General features: G+C 37.3%; 1 protein-coding gene across 1 annotated transcript; it reads right to left on the bottom strand.

Annotated features, from left to right (window-relative positions):
• Window positions 1-67: 67 nt before the first annotated feature.
• gmip (GEM interacting protein) lies at window positions 68-19,608 on the bottom strand. The gene is made up of 21 exons (XM_052550349.1): window positions 19,340-19,608; window positions 16,083-16,176; window positions 15,610-15,703; window positions 15,401-15,470; window positions 12,314-12,439; window positions 11,396-11,460; window positions 10,239-10,346; window positions 10,072-10,152; window positions 9,829-9,993; window positions 9,505-9,642; window positions 9,188-9,378; window positions 7,998-8,104; window positions 7,843-7,905; window positions 7,676-7,765; window positions 7,431-7,591; window positions 5,908-6,084; window positions 5,153-5,290; window positions 4,679-4,881; window positions 3,669-3,996; window positions 2,362-2,464; window positions 68-2,079 (listed from the first exon to the last, which is right to left on the bottom strand). The coding sequence occupies exons 1-21, from the start codon at window positions 19,386-19,388 to the stop codon at window positions 1,499-1,501; spliced, it is 3,132 nt and encodes a 1,043-aa protein (XP_052406309.1). The 5' UTR covers window positions 19,389-19,608; the 3' UTR covers window positions 68-1,498.
• Window positions 19,609-19,802: the final 194 nt, after the last annotated feature.

Genomic DNA, 19,802 nt, shown 5'->3' with positions numbered 1-19,802 from the left:
AATCATTAGTCTGAAGATGAAAGACATTGTGAACGAGGGTTATATTGTTTTTTTTTATGAAACAAGCAAATGAGGAACGTGTCATTTCTGCACAGCTGAAATCAGACACCTTTCAGGATGATGTGTGTTAGGTAAAATAACCTACAAAATCAAATGTCTATATTCAAACAATAGCCTATATAAACGTATATTTCGAAACACAGATATATATATAGTATGAATTTGTAGCTAATATAGCCGTATCAAGAGCTACAGTGAAATAATACTTACTTTATACAGGTCTGCTGACAAAACCATGCCTGATATGGACGTTCAGGTCATTTTTGAAGTAATTAATATGCCCAATTAAGAGCCAAAAGGTTCTAAGTCGAAACTGTAGTCAAATGCAATGCGCATCGCGTCTGCCATCTAGTGGACAAATCCTGCCACTTAACATGATGGCACTTTTAGTTTATCTCCCCAATTAAACAGAAATGAAGCAAGCTAATCGAGGTCTGCAGGATCACTAGAAAGTTACAAGCAGTTGAATTTGATCAAGGTTGAAGCTAAACTGAAAGTGGACCTCGAGGGCTGAGAAACCCCGAGCTAGAGTTATATGAAATAATAAACGAGGAAGACTAACAATTAGCATGTGACATTAGGCCCGGATGTGTCTAATAATAACGGCTCACTGTGTGATTTTCTCTTCAATGACTCCTCAGTGTCCAGTTATTAATGTTATTTGGATGTAAATTTAAATGTAAAATTGGGATAACTGGATTACACATTTATTATTATTATTACACCATGAATATGAACTAACATGCACTTTAAACATACTATCTCTGTATTTAAAATATATATTTAGTTACCACTTGAACATATGTTCCACTGTACACTCAAGTGTACTACAAGTGGTAACTAAATGTTAGAAGTGCATTTTAGTTCATATTCGTGCCGTCCCAAAACAGACACAGTTGGGTAGGCTACACTTAGATGATCTTAAGTATATCTTAAGAAGTACAAAAGAATCATTTTTATATTAAGTACAAACTTAGTGCGTGGAAATAGAGCACTTTAAATACATTGTGGAAGTGTACTTTTTTTTTTCACCTGGGTTAATAAAATCTAAAATGCTGAAAACAAAGATGTGTTGTTAGTTAATGATGTAAACACACTAGAAATAAAGTGGTTTTAAAGATTCCGAAAACAGTAAATAGACAGTTTTTGTTGTTGTTTGTTTCCATATATTGCATACTCATCCCCAAAGGACTGGTGATTCAGCATCACACATCTATACAAGACAGGCAGTCTATGCATCTCAAATAAACACAGGTAAATCTGTGCCAAATATCTAGTCAGAGAGGGAACTACCATCTGTGCTGTGATTTAACTGCACCGTACGTCATGTGCATCAAAGCAGGGAAACTAAAAATGGACCCTTGTACTAAAAATACTTTACAGACCAAAATGGGACGTATTCCTGCGAATTTAAGGAACCCCAGAAGTTAAGTCACTGTCAAACAAAATGGAGCTGCTCGGCCTTCCCTGAATCTCTGCGTTTAAGCTTCAGTCCGGACAGAAACATTTGGGCTGTTTTCTCCTCCGTGGGACGCCTCCTCAAGGATCGGATCAGGCGCTCTCTCCCCCCCAGGGTGTTGTTTGATTGGTTAGTATTTCGTTTTCCCATTTGTTCCACATGTTCTTTAAACGGAGACGCTCCAGCTTTAACCCCCTCATCTGATACAATCCGTTTTACCGCTGCATGAGGTGCAGTCTGACTCTCAGGGGTGTATCCAGTCTTATTCTGCAGGACGGGGGTCTCGTGTAATCGGCAGTGAGTTTCTATTGGGGTCTGGGGCTCAGGAGAGGAGCTGCGACTGCTGTCTGCGCTCCTCGACACAAGTCCTTCCCTGCTCCCAGAACTGTCCTCGTCCCGTGACTGAGAGTCTGCTTTTCGTAATTGCGCCCCTGCCGAACCCTGCCTGTGGTACTTCACTGGCTGCCTGCTGAAGTGAGCCCTCGACTGAGTTTGTAATTGACTTTCTGCAGCCTGCTCCAAATGCACCTGAGGAGATGCTGTCGCCCTCATAGCCAGGACTAGAAGAGATGCAGATGAAAAAAACACACATTTATTAACATAATTAAAGATTTTATATAATCAAATATATATTTATATAATCAAAATGCTTTTGAAAAACGTCACACATTTAGACAGAAAACAAGCATCAAGCATCTTTTAGTAGTCAAGAGTTTGACTGAAACTGATTTGCTTATGACAGCAGGAAGGAATTTATTGGCAAAGCTACAAAAAACACAGCAAATAGTTTGTGCAAGCAGCCAGCTGATATTAAACATCAGTGTCTTTTAAAGCTCGCCTACCTGCTCTCTCAATGGCTTCTGGGCTCAGCTGGTCCATTGCTTCATTGGATGATGACTTGTCAGAAATATAACCCTCACTTGATTCTCTCTTGATTGTGCGATTCTGTTAAAATGATAACAAATCTGAATATCCGTTGACTTGAGAGCCAATAAGGCAGAACGATCATTTAGATTTTTAAATGACTGTAATGTTATAATTTGTTAATATTTTAGTGTTGTTTTGAAAATAAAGTCTCAGTGAATTTAAAATTTCTTGTTTAAACTGGTTCCATACATTATCATTTAAAAGTTTGGGGTGAGTATGATTTTTTTTTTTTTTTTTTTAAAGGATGCATTTAATTCATTAAAAGTGACTGTAAAGACACTTATGATGTGTATATATATATTTCAAATGAATTCTTTTCATTTGCGTTTTCTATTCACTGAAAAATCAGAGAATTCAAAAATGTATCATGTTTTCCAAAAACAAAAATATCAAGCATCACAACTTTTGCAACATTGATAATAATAATAAATGTTTGTTGAGCAGCAAGTCAGCATATTAGTACGTGACACTGAAGACTGGAGTCATGATGCTGAAAATTCAGCTTTGTCTTCATAGTAATGAATTACATTTTAAATCATATTCATTTAGAATACGGTCGTTTTAAACTGCAATAATATTTCACAATATTACTGATTTTACTGTATTTTTGATCAAATAAATGCAGTTTCGGTTGAGACTTCATTCATTTATCTTTTGTGAATGGTAAACTTATGTCAGTTTTACAGTTTTAGAATTCTTGTATAAAAATGTATTATATGTAGGTCAATGTTGATCAAACATGCTGGTTCAGTTCTATGCTATTTGTGAGAAACGTATCAGCAGCTAACAACTAAACAATCTTAGCGTGTGGAAAACGTTGACCTTCTGAACTTCTGGTTCTCGCTAATGAGTAATACTTCGATGGTTAAACTGTTTCAGTGAGAGAAGACTTGTCTAATAGCACAACTATTAGCATCCTCCAGATTTTCCTTAAGTCAACAACTCGGTGAGGAGCTAAAGCAGAGTGCAGCAGGGGTAAGGCTCTGACATAAGCACAAGCACACAGGCAAGCAAAAGTCATCTTCACACAATAAGCGTTTAATCCCTCCAGGTCTTTCCACGGGCGCGGCGGGACAATTAAGGCCCAAGCGGTGCAAGACAGGCTCAAGCAGATCAACTGGCACGAGCACGTCCACCTGAGGTGAGCTTTTAGCATCATCATGACAACAACTAGCTTATAGCACGGCCTGCGATTGAGTGAAGTCAAGTACTTATTGCCTACCTCCAGAGAGCGTGGACGTTCCCTGCCCCCGGCCGCAGGGTCCTGAGAGGAACTGTCGACAGGAGACATGGGACATGAGGCTCTGGGAGGGGTGTCTGGGAGGGGTGCGGTGGGAGGCGGTGGAGGAGGGGTGCTGGATCTTGTTGTGGGACCGAAGATGTGGTCATAGTGTGAGATCATGAACTCCACGAGAAGAGCCTGATAGCTGGTTTCCAGCAGAGCGATCATCGAGACGTCTCCTGACACCAGGGGCCGCAGGAGAGTGGGGCCAAACACAATGCCCAGGTTTCCTGGAGACATCTTGTTGTCCTCGAAATGTTCTGCAACCCTGAAGAGAAGAAAGTGATGTGTTAGTAGGGAACAATATTAGCCATTTATTAATACTAATTAAGCACATAATAATGTCTTCTTCTACACGACCTTATTCTACATCACTGTAACTACCGTAGTAACTATTGATACGCAGCAAATTAGGAATTTTTTGAGGGAAAAGTCATAGTTAATAGTGAATAAGTGTTCCCAGGTCTAGAGTACTACTGAACTTGTTTATTTTAAAAAGTGGCAGATTTACAATGTTTTATTTACACACTTGCTAGGGCCCATTTCTCAATACTTGGGTTACTTTTCAAAAACACACAATAAGCACAACAGCAGTCCAGATGGGCTTAACTGTTCATTTACCATTGCTTTGGCATATACTTAAACTAAATATCCATCACCTGCTTTCAAATGGAGCGGCAACAAGTCGTAGTTCGCTGACAAGCTACGCAATATCGCATTCATAACCGCATGCGATTATGACGCGATATTGCGTAGCTTGATCTTCACTAACGTTCAAAAGCATGAACTGATATGAGACACACACATATTTAGCAAATTTTCGTACATTTTGGATGTCAAATCTACTACTGTGCCAAACTGGCTTCAAGTTAGCTGTGAAGAGATTTGAAAAAGTGAGCTAAATATTAAGAAATGTGCCCTAGAAAACACTGTGATGTGAATCCACACACCTGTTCAAGTGGGCCATCATGTGCTGCACAGTGTTGTAGTTACACAGAGGCAGTCGTCCGATGAGCTCTCGGAGTCGGACCACAATACTCGTCACAATCCCAGGAGACTCGGCTGCATTGTCCTTTTCACTAAGCCTCTGAATCTCCTTACCCACATTGATGAAGTCGTTGTAAAGGTCAAAGGTGAGTAGGGGCTCTGGAAGCTGTGAAAGAGGAAGACGGGGTGTTGCGTTATATACTTTAAGTAGGGTCGTAACCCCAATAGACATTGAGGACAAGCTCCCAACTAAACAGAAATGGCCAAATTGCCCCCCCCCCAGTATTACAATATATGCATCATGTAACTGGTCTGAATCATACTGAATCATTTAAATGTTTAAGACATGGTTACAGCCTTGTTTTTTTTTTAGGTAATGAGAAAGTTATTAGAGTCTAGATTGTTGTTTTCGTGTGGGTATGTGTGTGTGTGTTTACCTCTTTGAAGAAATGCTTCAGTACGGAGGTGATGTCATGTGGCGAGAGGTCACCGAGGTCAACTTGGTCTTTCTGGATTTCGAAAGCCTGACATAACTTCAGAATGCGAGGTTTGGATCCACTGATTCGGTAAACTCCCTAGATACAGAGGAAACAACAAGACACTGAAGACAACTAGATTATTGCATTGTCTGAAGAAAGCGCAAGTGGTGTTTCCCCACGCGTCATGATGCTAGGGTTACTAAATATTCGGAGAGGTCTGCAACTGCTCTGCACACTACACAACTTTTAAAGTAGTGACAGATTTTAAAACACTAAGTGACTTTGTCAATTTTTACAGAGGAGAAATATTAAATCATACACTAAATGACTAAGGATCACACATTACCAGACTTTAATTCTATGGAATTCGTAGTCTACTGTAAATAACTGTAAATATAATTACTTAGAAATGTAATAACACATCCCTCCACGACAAGCCACACTACAAACTATAAATCACTAGTTTGTCGGCCAGAAATTACAATTCATTTATTTTCAAACTGCATGAGATAGATCATATTTTTTTTGGGATGTCATAACTGTCTGATTAAACCCACCTCTGTAACAGCCATATATCAACAATGCACAGAACCAAGTCCCGTCCTACATCTTTTTTGATAATCAGTCTCTACTTTCATTTCATTGTGGCTTTATCGAGCACCGTTATCTCTTCATAGCATCACAAGATCCATGTACTGAGCTCCACTTCCTACCTGGACTTCGAGAGCCCTGCTCTCAATCTCTTCTGTGCAGCGCAGGACAACGAAGGGCACCGAGTCTGGGCTCTCTCTGGGCAGCAGGGAGAACTCCATCCCAAAGATGAAGCCTCTCCTGTACTCGCACTCCATCTGGCACACCTCCAGGCACTTCCTGTGGACTGCCAGGCCACACTGACAAGAGAGGAGCAACTGTCAGTCCAGTGCACAGTGAAATAAGGACTGGCTCTTTTCTTTTATGAACTAGTCTTTTAGCCGCTTAGTTATATCCAGCTACTTATAGCACATCACCAGAAGTAAACTGAGGTTAAATGTCTAAACAGTAGAGCACGGTATTGGGGTTCCCCAAGTAAAAATAACATTTATTTTCTATATAGAAAAACAGGACAATTTAGAAAACAAAAAAACTCTGTCAATGGACCCGCCGTTAGTTCAGAGATGGTTACTTAATGATGTGATTCTGTAGAAAGGTCAAGATTTCAAGATCTTTAGTTTCAAATGTAATTTATCCTGATTTTTGACTACACTACCCATAATTCACCCAAGTGACCTCTCCCACCCCCATAAATCACTGCTTAGTAAACTTAAAAACAACCCCAACACATATTTGCATATATATATATATATATATATATATATATATATATATATATATATATATATATATATATATATATTCAAAATACATTTATTTTGTGCTAAGTATACTACAAATACATTTACATATTTAGGTGCTTAATAAAAATACCATGCAATTGTATTCTTGGTAAACTGAACTGGTTAATTGGAAAAACTCATTTTGTAATGAATGCCTTTTGTGCACACTGTGGGAAAGTAGTGCTAATGTCCAACTACAGACATAATAAAGTATATTTGATTGTGCTAACGTGGAACTACTGCAAGTATACTTCAGGTACACTTTAAATATCTTGACTGATATTATACAAAGATCATACAATCCTTATTAATAGTGATATTAAAGCACTTTTTAGCCATAATATTAAGAACTGGGCATTGTGCAATAAAGAAATACAATGAATAAAGTTTAATTACACTTTTATATCAGTGAGTCTTAAGTGATATGTCAATTAACATGTTAATTAAAGTATACTTAATATTAATAAATGTATTTTAAATATGGCATAGCTTCTGAACTACCGCAAATATATAGTATTTTATAACAAAGACTTGCAATCTATCTATATTGTATATTCAAATCTATATTGTACTGTAGTTTCATTTGAAATAAAGTAGATCTTAGCGTACTTTATAATATATTTAAAAGCAAACTGAATCTAATGGTTTCAGAAACATAACTATGTTTTTTACTATTTAATCAAAATGTATTATATTTTGTTATGTTATTGTATATTCCAATATAATATTAAAAGCAATTAGTTGAAATTTAGAGTGCTTTTTTATGACCCACTGCAGAATTATTTTTTATAATTTCATAATTACGTCTAATGTCTTTGTATTGTCTTCAGTTCACTGCTTAGATATTTAACCAAAAAACTCACCTCTTCACACTCGATCCCGTTGACCAGGATGTAATTGTCACATTGCTTACACTTGACCATCTTGCTCTTCATTTTTTTGAGTCTGTGGGTCAGCGCGGCTCGTGATGCATTTCGTGGTTTGCATGTCATTCCGTTGCTGTCAGACAAACCCTCTTCGCTCTCTGCACGCACATGAAGAAGGGTCAACAACGGCATCGTCAGCCATAAAAATGCAGAAAGTGTAAATGATGAAAAGCATCCCATACCTGCTTCTTGCAGAGCGTCTTTCTCATCAAGATCATCTGAAGACATGGTTCCCGTGGAGGAGGCCTTGGGCAGCTTCCGGTTCCCATAAGCTTCAGAGAGGAGACATATGACTAACCTATTCATAGATGGGACAGTGACTGCATAAGTTACAATAGATCTTCCCTACCTGGACTGGACAGTGATTCAAGACTTCCTCCAGTGCTGTCTCTGTCGCTGTGACCGGGACGTCCTGTACATCAATAAATCATATGAAAATGTTCAAGTGCACTTCATCTGGATGAATTACATACAGTATTAGAGGATGTGTGAGAGGAGACGTACGTCCATCTACTAAACTGCTGCTGTGTTTCAGTTCCTCTGGTAGCACATATGAGTCTAGTTGGTAACTTGGAGCGTTGCTTTGTTTACGTCGACCTGCTGGTGGGGATCTGTGAAATATACAAAAATCCAACTCGAATGATGTGGTTGCATTTAAAGTGAATTCAGGCAATTCAGTTCTGTTCACAATAAGCTCCACTGGGCTTTAACAACCGAGATTCATGCAGTTATGAAAGTGAAGCTGATGTCTGTTACAATGAAAAACAAAGAAAAAAAAAGAAAGAAAGAAAGAAAAAAAAAAAGATAAAACACAAACAATAAACAAATATATGTTTTGGCTTTTTGGACAATGACATAATTGAAGTACCTTGGTTTTAACCCAGGTATTTTTCCTGGTTTCTTGAAAGCTTGCCTTCAGTTATGTTATATAATACACTATATTGCCAAAAGTACTGGGACCCTCATTCTAATTAACTGGTTTGACCTCAAATCTTAATGCTGTGACTTTAAATGCAGACCTTGAGTTGAAAACCCAATCACCAAACACCAATGACTTGTACATACGCTATATGGACAAAAGTATTCAACCCCCTTTATCTAGAACAGAAAAAGATACAGGCAGCAAACACGGAAACATAATTAATGTGTTGAAAAAATGATCTGACTGTACCCATATGTACAAGTCATTGGTGTTTGGTGAAGGGTTTCCAGCTCAAGGACTGCATTTAAAATCACAGCATTTAAAGAGGTGTTCAGCTGCTTTCTGCAGACCAGTCAAGTTCTTCCACAATGACTCAATCTATCATTTCTTTTTGAACCTTGTCTTATACACAGAGGCAATATCATGTAGGAATAGAAAAGGGTCCTGTCCAAACTGTTGCTATTGAAATTAGAAGCACACAATTCCATGGAATATCATTATATGCTTAAACATTAAGATTTGTACTAATGGAAATGACTAAAGTAGTCCAACATGTTCATTAGAAGGGGGAACCTTACACATTTCTTTCAGGATTCTTTGAGGAATAGAATCGTTTATTGTTTGAATCAAATTCAATCTTGTCTTTACTGTCACTTTTGATTAATCGAATGCTTCCTTTCTTAATGAAAACACTAATTTCTTTAAAAAAAGGAAACATCTTACGGACTACCTGCAACTTGCAAGTCAGACTTGTGTGTCCTCCAGTCCTTACCTCTTGTTTTGGGGCATGAATTCCTGAAATGTGAAGTTCTGGCGAGGTTGTTCGGGCAGGTGCTTTCCCAGGATGTACTGCAGGTAGGGTACACCTGGATCACAGGGCCTGCAGGTCAGCTCTAAGTTCTGGTAACCCACAGGAACGGCCTCAGTCTGCTGCCGCTGGTAATAAAACATGTTCACCGTTGCCTGACAGAAGAATAAGACAAAGACAGTTTCTATGGTTGCTCATGTATTCTGGATGGTTACTTAACAGTGGAAAAAAAAAACACTCCCTATAGTAGATGATTACTTTTAATTTTAAGGTGAACCAACCTCTTTTAGCACAGTGTCTCCTTGACAGATGAGCTTGCGTATGTGGACAATGATGGTGCGCTTCACCTTCTCCAGCTCTTTCTGATGGTTGTTCGCTTCGCACACACACTGCCTGTACAGCATCTCAGTCTCTGTAACCTGCACAGTTACAAAGCATAGTGATAAAACATCACATTTACATGTTCGGTTACTTGAAGAAATAGTGAAATATGAAATGTTAAGGTTGCATGATAACGAGCCAGCAATGTAATCGAGAAAGCCTATTGTTTTTGTAGTTTTGTGTTGGTGTGAAATGATAAGAACGAGCCATATCTTCAAGATGACCTTCGTTTGGGCGTCATCTCTGGACTTCCTCCTCTTGTCCAGGGTTTTGTAGCCCGCCGTCGTCTCCTCTTCAGCTTTGGCCGTCATGGCTTTGGCCTTCTCCAGCTCCTCACAGCGCTGCATGTATTGCTGTCTCGCTCTCTTCAGCGCAGACACTGCATCGTTCTAATGCACATAACGTTATCAGTCAGATTACTGGAAAAGCGGACCACGTCAAACACACATACATTATCAACCACTGACCATCCTCTTCTGCTCTTTAGACCACTGCTCTTTGAATTCCCGTCGCCACTTGTCGATTTCGTTCCTCTTGGCCGAGAGAGCCTGTGGGAGAGATCCTTCAAGTTAGATGTTATGTTTCAGATTTCTTGCATTTGATATAAAGATTAATGTTAGGATGGACGGAGCACCTGGTAGCAGCGCTGTTGAATGAGTTCAGCTGTTTGTTTGGCTGATGTGCTGCTTTTGATATCATGTTCCAGCGCCTGTGTGTAGATGTTCTGCAGGGGCATCATGTCCTGTGGAGTGTGTCAAACACATGCATTAAGGCCGACAGCAAACGATTCGTTCTTTACACAACAGGACAACAGAACAATTACATTACGGTGTTTGTTCAGGGGTACAAGGGTTTCTTGAATTGCATTCTCTTTTAGTTACGTGACAGTCACATTAAGGTCTCTTAACTTTGATTTCTTTCTTGCTGTCTATTATTTATTATCATTTATTTATTAGCAATCCTCTTTGCGTTTACATTTTCTTTTCAGTGAAAATCCTAAAGTTTAAAAATCAATAATACAAAAAAAAAAAAAAAAAAAAAAAATGTGAGTTATTGTACGTTTAAAGTTATGGTGATCTAAACGAAGTATGAAATAAAATTCTAAAACTTTTCAATGTTTATTAATACTAAAATGATGTTGTGCATATTTTTAATGATGACTGCTACTGTAGTTGTAGTGTCTTTTCCATGACAATTTCTTCATAATAATGTTTACCCAAAGAGACAACGGTGTCAGTGAAGTGCTTGGAATAAATGAAATACGACGTGAAGAAATCAACGTAAATGTCAATCGTCTTGTTTCGCAGGTTTTCTGAAATGTCATGTTTAAATATGCAAATAAGGCATTATCCAATTAAACGCACACTAATTTACATATGTTTCCATAACATACCTTCAGAAAACTAAAGATTGGATAAAGCCAGGTTTATTCTTCAAAAAAGTCAAAGAAAAATAGCCTAAAATCTCAAAACTGAGAAGTGCCTTTCCACAAACAAAATATAATTTAATTGTATTTACTGCACATAAAATACTAACTTTAAAATCAGCCTCAGAGTCAGCTATTTTATTCCAGACAGTGGTTAAATGTTATTTTTTGCCACTATAGTTTCCGTCACATGTAACGTTGTGCAAATGTTCATGCCTTTCTATAAAAAATGAAAATAAAATAAAATTCTCCTGCATGCATGTAAATATACTGCATAGTATTGTTGGTAGAAAAAGTAATAAACTAATTAGAGTACGAAATGTGTTTTAAAAGAGTTGCTAAATAGCTAAAGAAACTCTTTTTACCTGTTGAGCAACACATGACTTGGCTGCATCAGCTGCTCTCATAATACTCTTTGCAAACTCTTGCTCTGTAAACAAACAACATGATTGTCACAATCACATAACACATCAAATCATAATGCCAGAAGAAAGAGGTGAATGGAAAATACGATTGACCGGTAGAAATAGTTTGCATCTGTATCGATGTACACAGACCAGAGTGTTTCAAAACATCAATATAACTGTGAGCGGATATTAGTTGACACAACTGTATCGGCCAATAACCCATTAGCATTACAGCTCAATGGAAAATAGGATATTCATCATCACTGATTCCAGGAATACCACACCGACTCATGTTTTACAGTGGTAATGTACTTTATGCTTTTCCTGTTCTGGTCATTCATTATTATTGACACGTATAGCCTTGGCTCTGTTTCATATTTTAAGCTTGAGTAGCATCTCTTTTTTACTTTGCTTATAAATCACACTGTACAGTAGGTTATAGCAAACATATACATTATTTCAGCTACAGGTTATAACTGGCTTTTATGTGGACACATAAAACCGCTTCATTCTCCTGTTGTGGCCCTAAAAATTGTCTAGTAGTTTTTTTTCTCTGTACTGGTGTAAAGCATTAGACAATTTTAGTTACCTATCAGTAACCTTCCACCAGATGGCGCTGTGAGGGATGACGTGTTAAAGGTTACTTCATCCTATTAAAGGTGTTGTTTAGTACAACTCTTATTCTCACAGAGATCCAAATTTAGACTCTTATTCTGTTTCCAGGAACAAGTCTTTCAGCATCTATAATTACTGGCAAATAAATCTAACGTAAACATAATGTTTGCACAATGCACAATGAAAACACAAGTTAGTGTTAGACAATTAGTGGATGTGTTCCTGTGGCTATTTGACAATGACTCAATTTAAAACACTCACCCAGGCTGATTCTTTTGTCCATCCAGGTCAGCAGGTCTTTGGCATAACGGCACCACATTTTGGCATACTGCAGGGCGAGCTCCACGCCACCCTCGCAGCGACACAGGGTCAGGTCGGCATCCTGGGCTGAGGGGGAATACATCAGCATCAACGGACTGTGTGCATGCCTTACTCTGTATGCTAAACCCAGCTCGGGACTGGAAGAAGCTTGTCCTCAACCAGCTTTAACGATCCTGTCGGCTGTTACTATACAGGATAAATCTCTTGTATCTTCAAAGGAAGTAAAGGCAAAGCTTTGGAAACCTCCGAGTTGCGGTACATGCCCAAAATTGGAATCACAACAAAAAGTGTTGAAAAAAAAGCAACTTAATCGTTAAAAACGACACAGTAATCCATTATTCTCCAAATGTCTTTTAAAGATGTCGTAAACAAGCACTTAATCATAACCTGTGTAATAATCCAAAGGAAAAGTAAAATCCCTGCGACTCTCCACCACAATATTCCAGACTGGTAATTCAATATCCATGCAAGATTTGTGTATAGGGAACTCCTGAGCTCGCCTGGTAGTGTCCATGAGGCTTTAGGGCTCAGCAGTGAGTGTGTGAGGATTTCACGGAGACCGAGGCAGTTCACCCTCCCTCTGTCTGCTGTCTCCTCCCTGTCCATTAAATGCTAAAAATCTGATCAAAACATCAGAACTAAAAACATGGATTTTCTCCATCATCCCTCCAATTGGTGTTGGAGTGTCTCTTTCCAACTTCTATCCTGCCATATTTCCTGTCTCATGTTAATGCATTTGTATGTCTGTGTACATTTGGCAAGGAGGGGAGGGGAACTAATCCAGGACAGTAGCAGACTGTAGAGTAAAGGCCTGTAGATTAGGGTGGGGTTGACCTCCTGATATAAGGATATCGGTATTATTACGTAATGCTCTGCTTAACAATCTTTCTCTCTTTTTGCTTTTCTGATAGTTATATATTGCATAAACAATTTAAAGAGTTGTAAAACATTCTTATTGTGATATTGCAAAACAATAACATTATTAGTATTATTGTGATGCATTAAAAGATCTAATTATCATTTATGTGAAAATAATCTTATTGTCATTACTGATGTAAAAAAAAATCTCCCTCTCAATATCATAAAGTGAAAAAAAAACGTTATTACTGTGATGTAAAAAAAAAATGCTCATTGTCATTAACCTACTGTTAAAAAATCTCATTCTCATTACCGTGATGCAAAAATATCTCATTCAAATTACCACGATGCAAAAATATCTCATTCTTATTACGAGATGAAAACCTCTCATTCAAATTAACATGATGCAAAAATATCTAATTCTCCCATGATCCATAATTCATCTAATTATGTTACACTGAGGCAAAAAAACTCATCCCTGTACCCTATGTGAAAAATCGAATTCTAATTACTGATGCAAAAAAAAAAAAATCTTATTCTCCTTACCGTGACGCATAATTAATTTTTTTATACTAAAAGCCCTGATCCAGAAAAAACATTACTGCAACATGAAAAATCTCATTCTTATTGTGATGTGAAATAAACTAATTGTCACTGCCTTAATGTCAAAATAACTCCTCCTCATTACTGTGATGTGAGGAATCTCATTCTCATTACTGTGATGCAAAAAAAAAACAAAAAAAAAACGAATCCTTATAACTGTGATAAAAAAGAATTGAATTACCATGATGCGATTTTATTCAATTCTCATTACCATAATGCGAAAAAACTCATTGTCATTACCATGACAAAAATCTCTTTCTCTTTACAGTAATGGGGGGGGGGGGGGGGGGGGGTTCGAATTTTCATTTCTGTGATATTTAATCTTCTCTTTTTACACTGATGCAAAAAAAAACTCATTCGTATTACCGTGACGCATAATTAATCTAATACTAATAACCCTGACCCCCCCAAAAAATTTTTACCGCAACATGAATGCTAAACATGATGCAAAACAATAATTATGATATATTATTTGATTTGTAACGAAAAACAATTTCTTCTTATTCTTTCTTTTGATACTGGGATTTATGTCAACTTCTTTGTGATATTAAACCACATGCTGGTAAATCCAGCCATTTGTTAATTAACAATTAAACAATTTAATATATATGTAATTTAATATAATGTTTAACAGGAGACAAGACAAAAAAGTCACAGTTTTATCCAGAGAACTCATGAAAAGTCTCTGTCAGTCCATTAGGCCGATCAGGTCTCAGTGGGGGGTTTGAACTAGGCTAAGAATATACGGTTGATACTGCAGTCTGTCTCAAGTGTGAGTAATGAAGGTGAGGTGCTTTGTGAAGGTATCATCATCTCGAAGGTCACTGTGCGGATGCTTTATTTAAACTTTGAGTGTTAACGTAATCCCTAATCTCAACTAGCAAACAGCTACAGTATATGCTCACAGGACAAGCAGATCTAACCAAGCTAGCAGCCAAGGAAGTTGACGTCAATATATAGCTATTCAATACAGAAAAGCTCTCACCTAATTAAAATAATCTAATTTTATCTTTGGTTACAACTCTCTTCTTCATAATTTAAAGTTCATATGTACTACTCTAATTTTATAAAAAGATTATAGTTCTTAAGATAACATGCTATCCTATGCTATCCTATCTTTCTACAGTTTTCAGAGACGGATCAGCAGGAAAAACAGAGAGCAGCTGTCTGCTACTTTAATCTGCTCTCTAACCCCCGTCCGGTGCTAATCTTTTTAGCGTGGGGCAATTAGTCCATGTGGCTAATTACACGTAAACAGTGCAGGTTGAAGAAGAGAGGTTTGTTGGCATGACGTGATGCCACCGGGCTTGATCAATCACTCTCTTTGCTTTGCTTCTCTCAGATATCAGTAAATTCTGTCTATGTTCAAATGACGGACATAAGACCATGTGGAATCAATCAATCAACCACCATGAACTCGGCTGGATGCATGATATTCATTCTAATATTTTTGAGAGTACAAACAAACTTGTTCGTTGCAAATCTCATTTATCTTTCACCCTGTTAGTCCTCCTCCAAATGTCCGGCAAGCAAACGCCCGTACATAATGATCTTAAAAAGAATTACCGGTTACAGCTCCGTCTTTTTCCTCCTCCTCCTCCTCACGGCAGCTCTTCAGCGACTCCAAATCTTCACACTGAAAAACACACAGCTTTTAATATCCCCTGTAAACCACATTGCTTGAAAGAGACTGTTGAACCCAAAAGTATCATGAAACAGGAGTGCGAGTATCCAAGAAAAAGAGCGGGAACAATAATTCATCAATCATGTCTCACTGTAATATCATCTAGATCAGCGTTCAGTGTGGTGTCTGCTGAAATGTCTGTTAAAGACAGTGAGTCTGCTTCCTGTAGCAGCTCATCCACAGTCCTGAGAAATCAAATCAAACGAAACAAAGATATTAAAAATGAAGTGTTCACACAGAGCCGATCTATCATTTATTCAAACTATTTTCATGCTCTTGAAAATAAAGGTTCTTTATCGTCCTCCAAGGTTCCATGAAGAACCTTTACCATCCATGGAATCGTTCCATTTCACAAAAGGTTCTTTATAGTAGAAACCAATTATTTTGGTTGTTAAAATGTGCTTTAAAGTAAGAAATAAACAGTTATTTTAAGAACTCTTGACAACACGGTTCTTTAAGGAACCCAAAATTATTGTTCTATGGCATCTCTGCAAAAATTAAACAATGTTGGAACCTTTATTTTTAAGACTGATATTTCATGCCAAAGTGTAAAGGTCTACGTACGAGCATGTTAATGACATATCCAAGTTAGCGTCAAAATCACGTAATATCTCACTGTAACGCTTGGTTTCTGAGCGTCGGACTGGGGTACCATCATCTGAAACAGAAGAATAAGACCGGTCATGTGATATTTTAAAATGAAAATCTGATTATAAGAAAGTGGGTTACATTTTATTCTCAAGGTGTCCTTGTTACAGTGTAATTACACATAAAAGTACTGAGTTAATTATACATATAAGTACTGGGAACAGCTCCAGTCAAGACTGAAAAGCCCTGCAGAGAGTTGTGTGCTTAGCTGAGCGCATCTCAGGGTCTGCTCTCCCCTCTCTGCAGGACATTTACCTCAAACGCTGCAAAAGCAGAGCTGTTAAAATTATCAAGGACTCCAATCACCCCAGTAACCATCTTTTCTCTTTGCTGCCATCTGTTAAGCGCTTCCGTAGCCTGATGGCAAAAACCGAGAGACTCAGGAGGAGTTTCTTCCCCCAGGCCATCAGGCTCCTAAACTCAAACTCAGTCTCTTAACATCTTCATGTCTCCACTTAATTATCAGTAAAATACTGAAAATACTGACATTGACTCTTGCACACAGCAATTTCTATCATTTTTATTTATTTACTTTTTTTTACCTTTATTGCTGCTATGTAAATACCCTGTACAACCTGTTTGCACATTCTCCTTTTGTACATTCCTGCTCATCTTAATATTTATTAAGTCTACATTATACTGTCCTGCACATTCTGTTTTATTATTATTATTTTTTTATCTTACTTTTTCCATATCTTATTATTTTGTATAATTTTCTTGTGTTTGTTCTTTAATAATTGTCCATGGAGCAGACCTGACTTACATTTCACTGCTTTCATTTGCTCTCCATATAACCATGTATGTGACAAATAAAAATCTTGAATCTTGAGTAAAATTAATTAACTACATGTAGCTACTATAGGTTTAGGGTTAGGTTGAGGGTTTGGTTTAAGTCAAGTCAAGTCAAGACACCTGTATTTATATAGCACTTTAAACAAAAAAAAGATTGTGTCAAATCAACTAAACAACATTAATTGGGAAAACAGTGTGTCAATAATGCAAAATAACAGTTTAAGGTTAGCTGCATGCAATTATGCATAATTTATTGCTATTATAAGTAAGTACATGTAACATGCATAACAAGGACACTTTAAAATAACATTCGGTTACACTTTATTTTAAGGTGTCCTTGTTACGGGGTAGTTATACATTTAAGTACTGAGTAAAATTAATTAACTACCTGTACTTCCTATATGGTTAGGGTTAGGCTTAGGGTTTGGTTTAGGGTTACTTGCATGTAATTATGTGTTATTAATTGTAAATATAATAGTAAGTACATGTAATACGTGTAATAAGGACACCTTAAAATAAAGTGTTACCAAAAATTCTATGTTCATATCATATATGTAAGTACAGGTGAAAGTACAGGTAATTTCTGTTTGGCACACATCTGCCAGTGGTGTGTATAATATAAGAATTACATTTATTTAATATGATTTTTGGGGTTATTGGCATTATTAGCTAATCCCACCCCCATGATACAAGGAAAACACATACAATAACTAACATTAATACAAAAACATTCATATTAATACTGTTACGAACTGAAATTGTATGCCATTAATCCTAAAAACACTAAATGTCCATTTTTCTTTCTTACCCCGTTTTAACTATACAATAAAAAAATTATTATTTATGAATTGACAATTTATTAGTCAATTTACTTTTATCTTGGTGTTTAAAGAGAAAGTCATTCACTCAAACATATATTGTGTAATATCTACTCATTCCTCAACCGAAAGTGGTCTTTAACCGTTTTCTTAGCTGCCTTTTTTCTACAGTAACTGCCAAGAGAATCCATATCAGTTTCTTTGTTATAGTTTCGATATTATGAGGAAATGTCAGTTTAATGTAATACATGTAACACAGACAGTGTAATGTAAAACAAGTTCAAGTATGACAACACTTCTTTGTTTAAAAGGTTGTCGATTGAGGTTAAAGTAAATTAACTTTTCAGTGAAAACTTGCAGGAACTGGAACTTAAAAGTAGAGGTAAAACAATTAATGACTTGATGAAATGTGCATTTGACATCAGGAAAGGAAGTGGCACTGCTGAAGTTCACACAAACATTTGACAAATGCAGTAAAGATATATATCAGCAAAAGTGAGTAAGACTAATTTGCACAATACTATTAATAGCTTTTTGCTTATGCATATTATAAAGCTAGTAAATTACTTATCTGAAGTTCACCCATTTGAGTTTTTACTTCGCATGATCTCTCTGAATCTTTGAATGCACATCTGCAATGCTGTGAATGTGGTTCTGAACATGCAAAGTGCCACACTAATGCTGCACTAACAAAGAAAGTGTCACAGTCAATCTTTCTTTCTCTTTTTCTCTGACATGCTCCATTTAGGTCAACCGCATCCTGTCTAGGTTTGGTGACATGCTCTGCTACAGGGACAATAAGGACCTGTTTCTGGTGAAGAGAATAATTCAGATGTATGGAATAAGATTTTTCTCTTCATCTCCATTTTGTTTGACAAAAGTCACCCACCGGATGTGAAAGTCGTGTCATGGATGGCACTGCGGTTATGCTGCCAGTTGACACGCTGTGCTGTTAGTTGTTACACCGAATGTTTTAATTTTCATTCTGATAATTGTTTCAAAGAGATAATGTTAAATGACATGTGACACTTAAAGCGGTTGAAACAAGAAGCACTACATCTATCACGAATGATTTGCAACCAGTGCATGTGACTTCCTCCCACTGAGGGTTTATTGAGGTTTATTTCCACATCCTGGACTTAATCCAGTTATATGTTTTAAGAGAACTTGTCATTTAAAAATAATAATACTAAGTTACTAAAAAACGAAATTAGATCGAAAAAAAAAATTCTAAAATAATCATTCCAATACACAGCGCCAAATGATAAACTTTTTAAAAGTAGTAAAAAGTAGTCACAAGTCACCCCAAGATGTGGTAATTTTGTCAATTTGTCAAAATGCCCCACACTTGAAAACTTCCTTACCATGTAACTTTTGTACAAAGGCAAAATGGACAAGACAGGAAGTGCTCTGATCATGCACTGATCATTGCATGCAACACAAACCCGCATATGCAAAGAAAGAGAACAAAAGCCAGATATACGCATATAGCTTGCATCTTAAAGCTGTGGCTAAACTGGCTACAACAAAAACTAGCTGTCCTCCAAATCTGATGTAACTCACCCTGAAGCTTTGGTTGCCTCAACTGTGCAGTCTCTGCCGCCTCCTCCATCCTCTCCTGATGAACCAGCAGCTCACAACAGACCGTGTTCGTGTTGTCATCCAGCAGTTAGTCCATCCACCCCATCTGAAGATGATTCGGTCAGAACCATCACCTTTCATCGAACACTGACACAGGACATGAAGACTGTGTGGGTTTTGATAACTCTGCTCTCTCTTCTCTCGCAGCGCCACTTCTCTTCCTCTAAAGCGAAGGTTGGCCAATGTACGTATGAGGAGGAAGTTAGTCTCACTATCACTCTCAGACACACCTAACACCCCCAGCTTCTGCTAAGGCCTGAGATATTTCTGCTCATCTGTGGTAGTGTTTGTCGCAAAGCTGTTTTGTTTGTGATTCTTTGTTTGTGGCCTTATCAAACTATGCGGCAACTTTCATTCATCTAATCTCGAACCATCATTTTATTCT

Source organism: Carassius gibelio, chromosome B3, assembly GCF_023724105.1.
Source record: "Carassius gibelio isolate Cgi1373 ecotype wild population from Czech Republic chromosome B3, carGib1.2-hapl.c, whole genome shotgun sequence".
Classification (NCBI taxonomy): domain Eukaryota; kingdom Metazoa; phylum Chordata; class Actinopteri; order Cypriniformes; family Cyprinidae; genus Carassius; species Carassius gibelio.
Note: the sequence above shows the minus strand (reverse complement) of the source record. Positions and strands in the feature narration are given on the sequence as shown.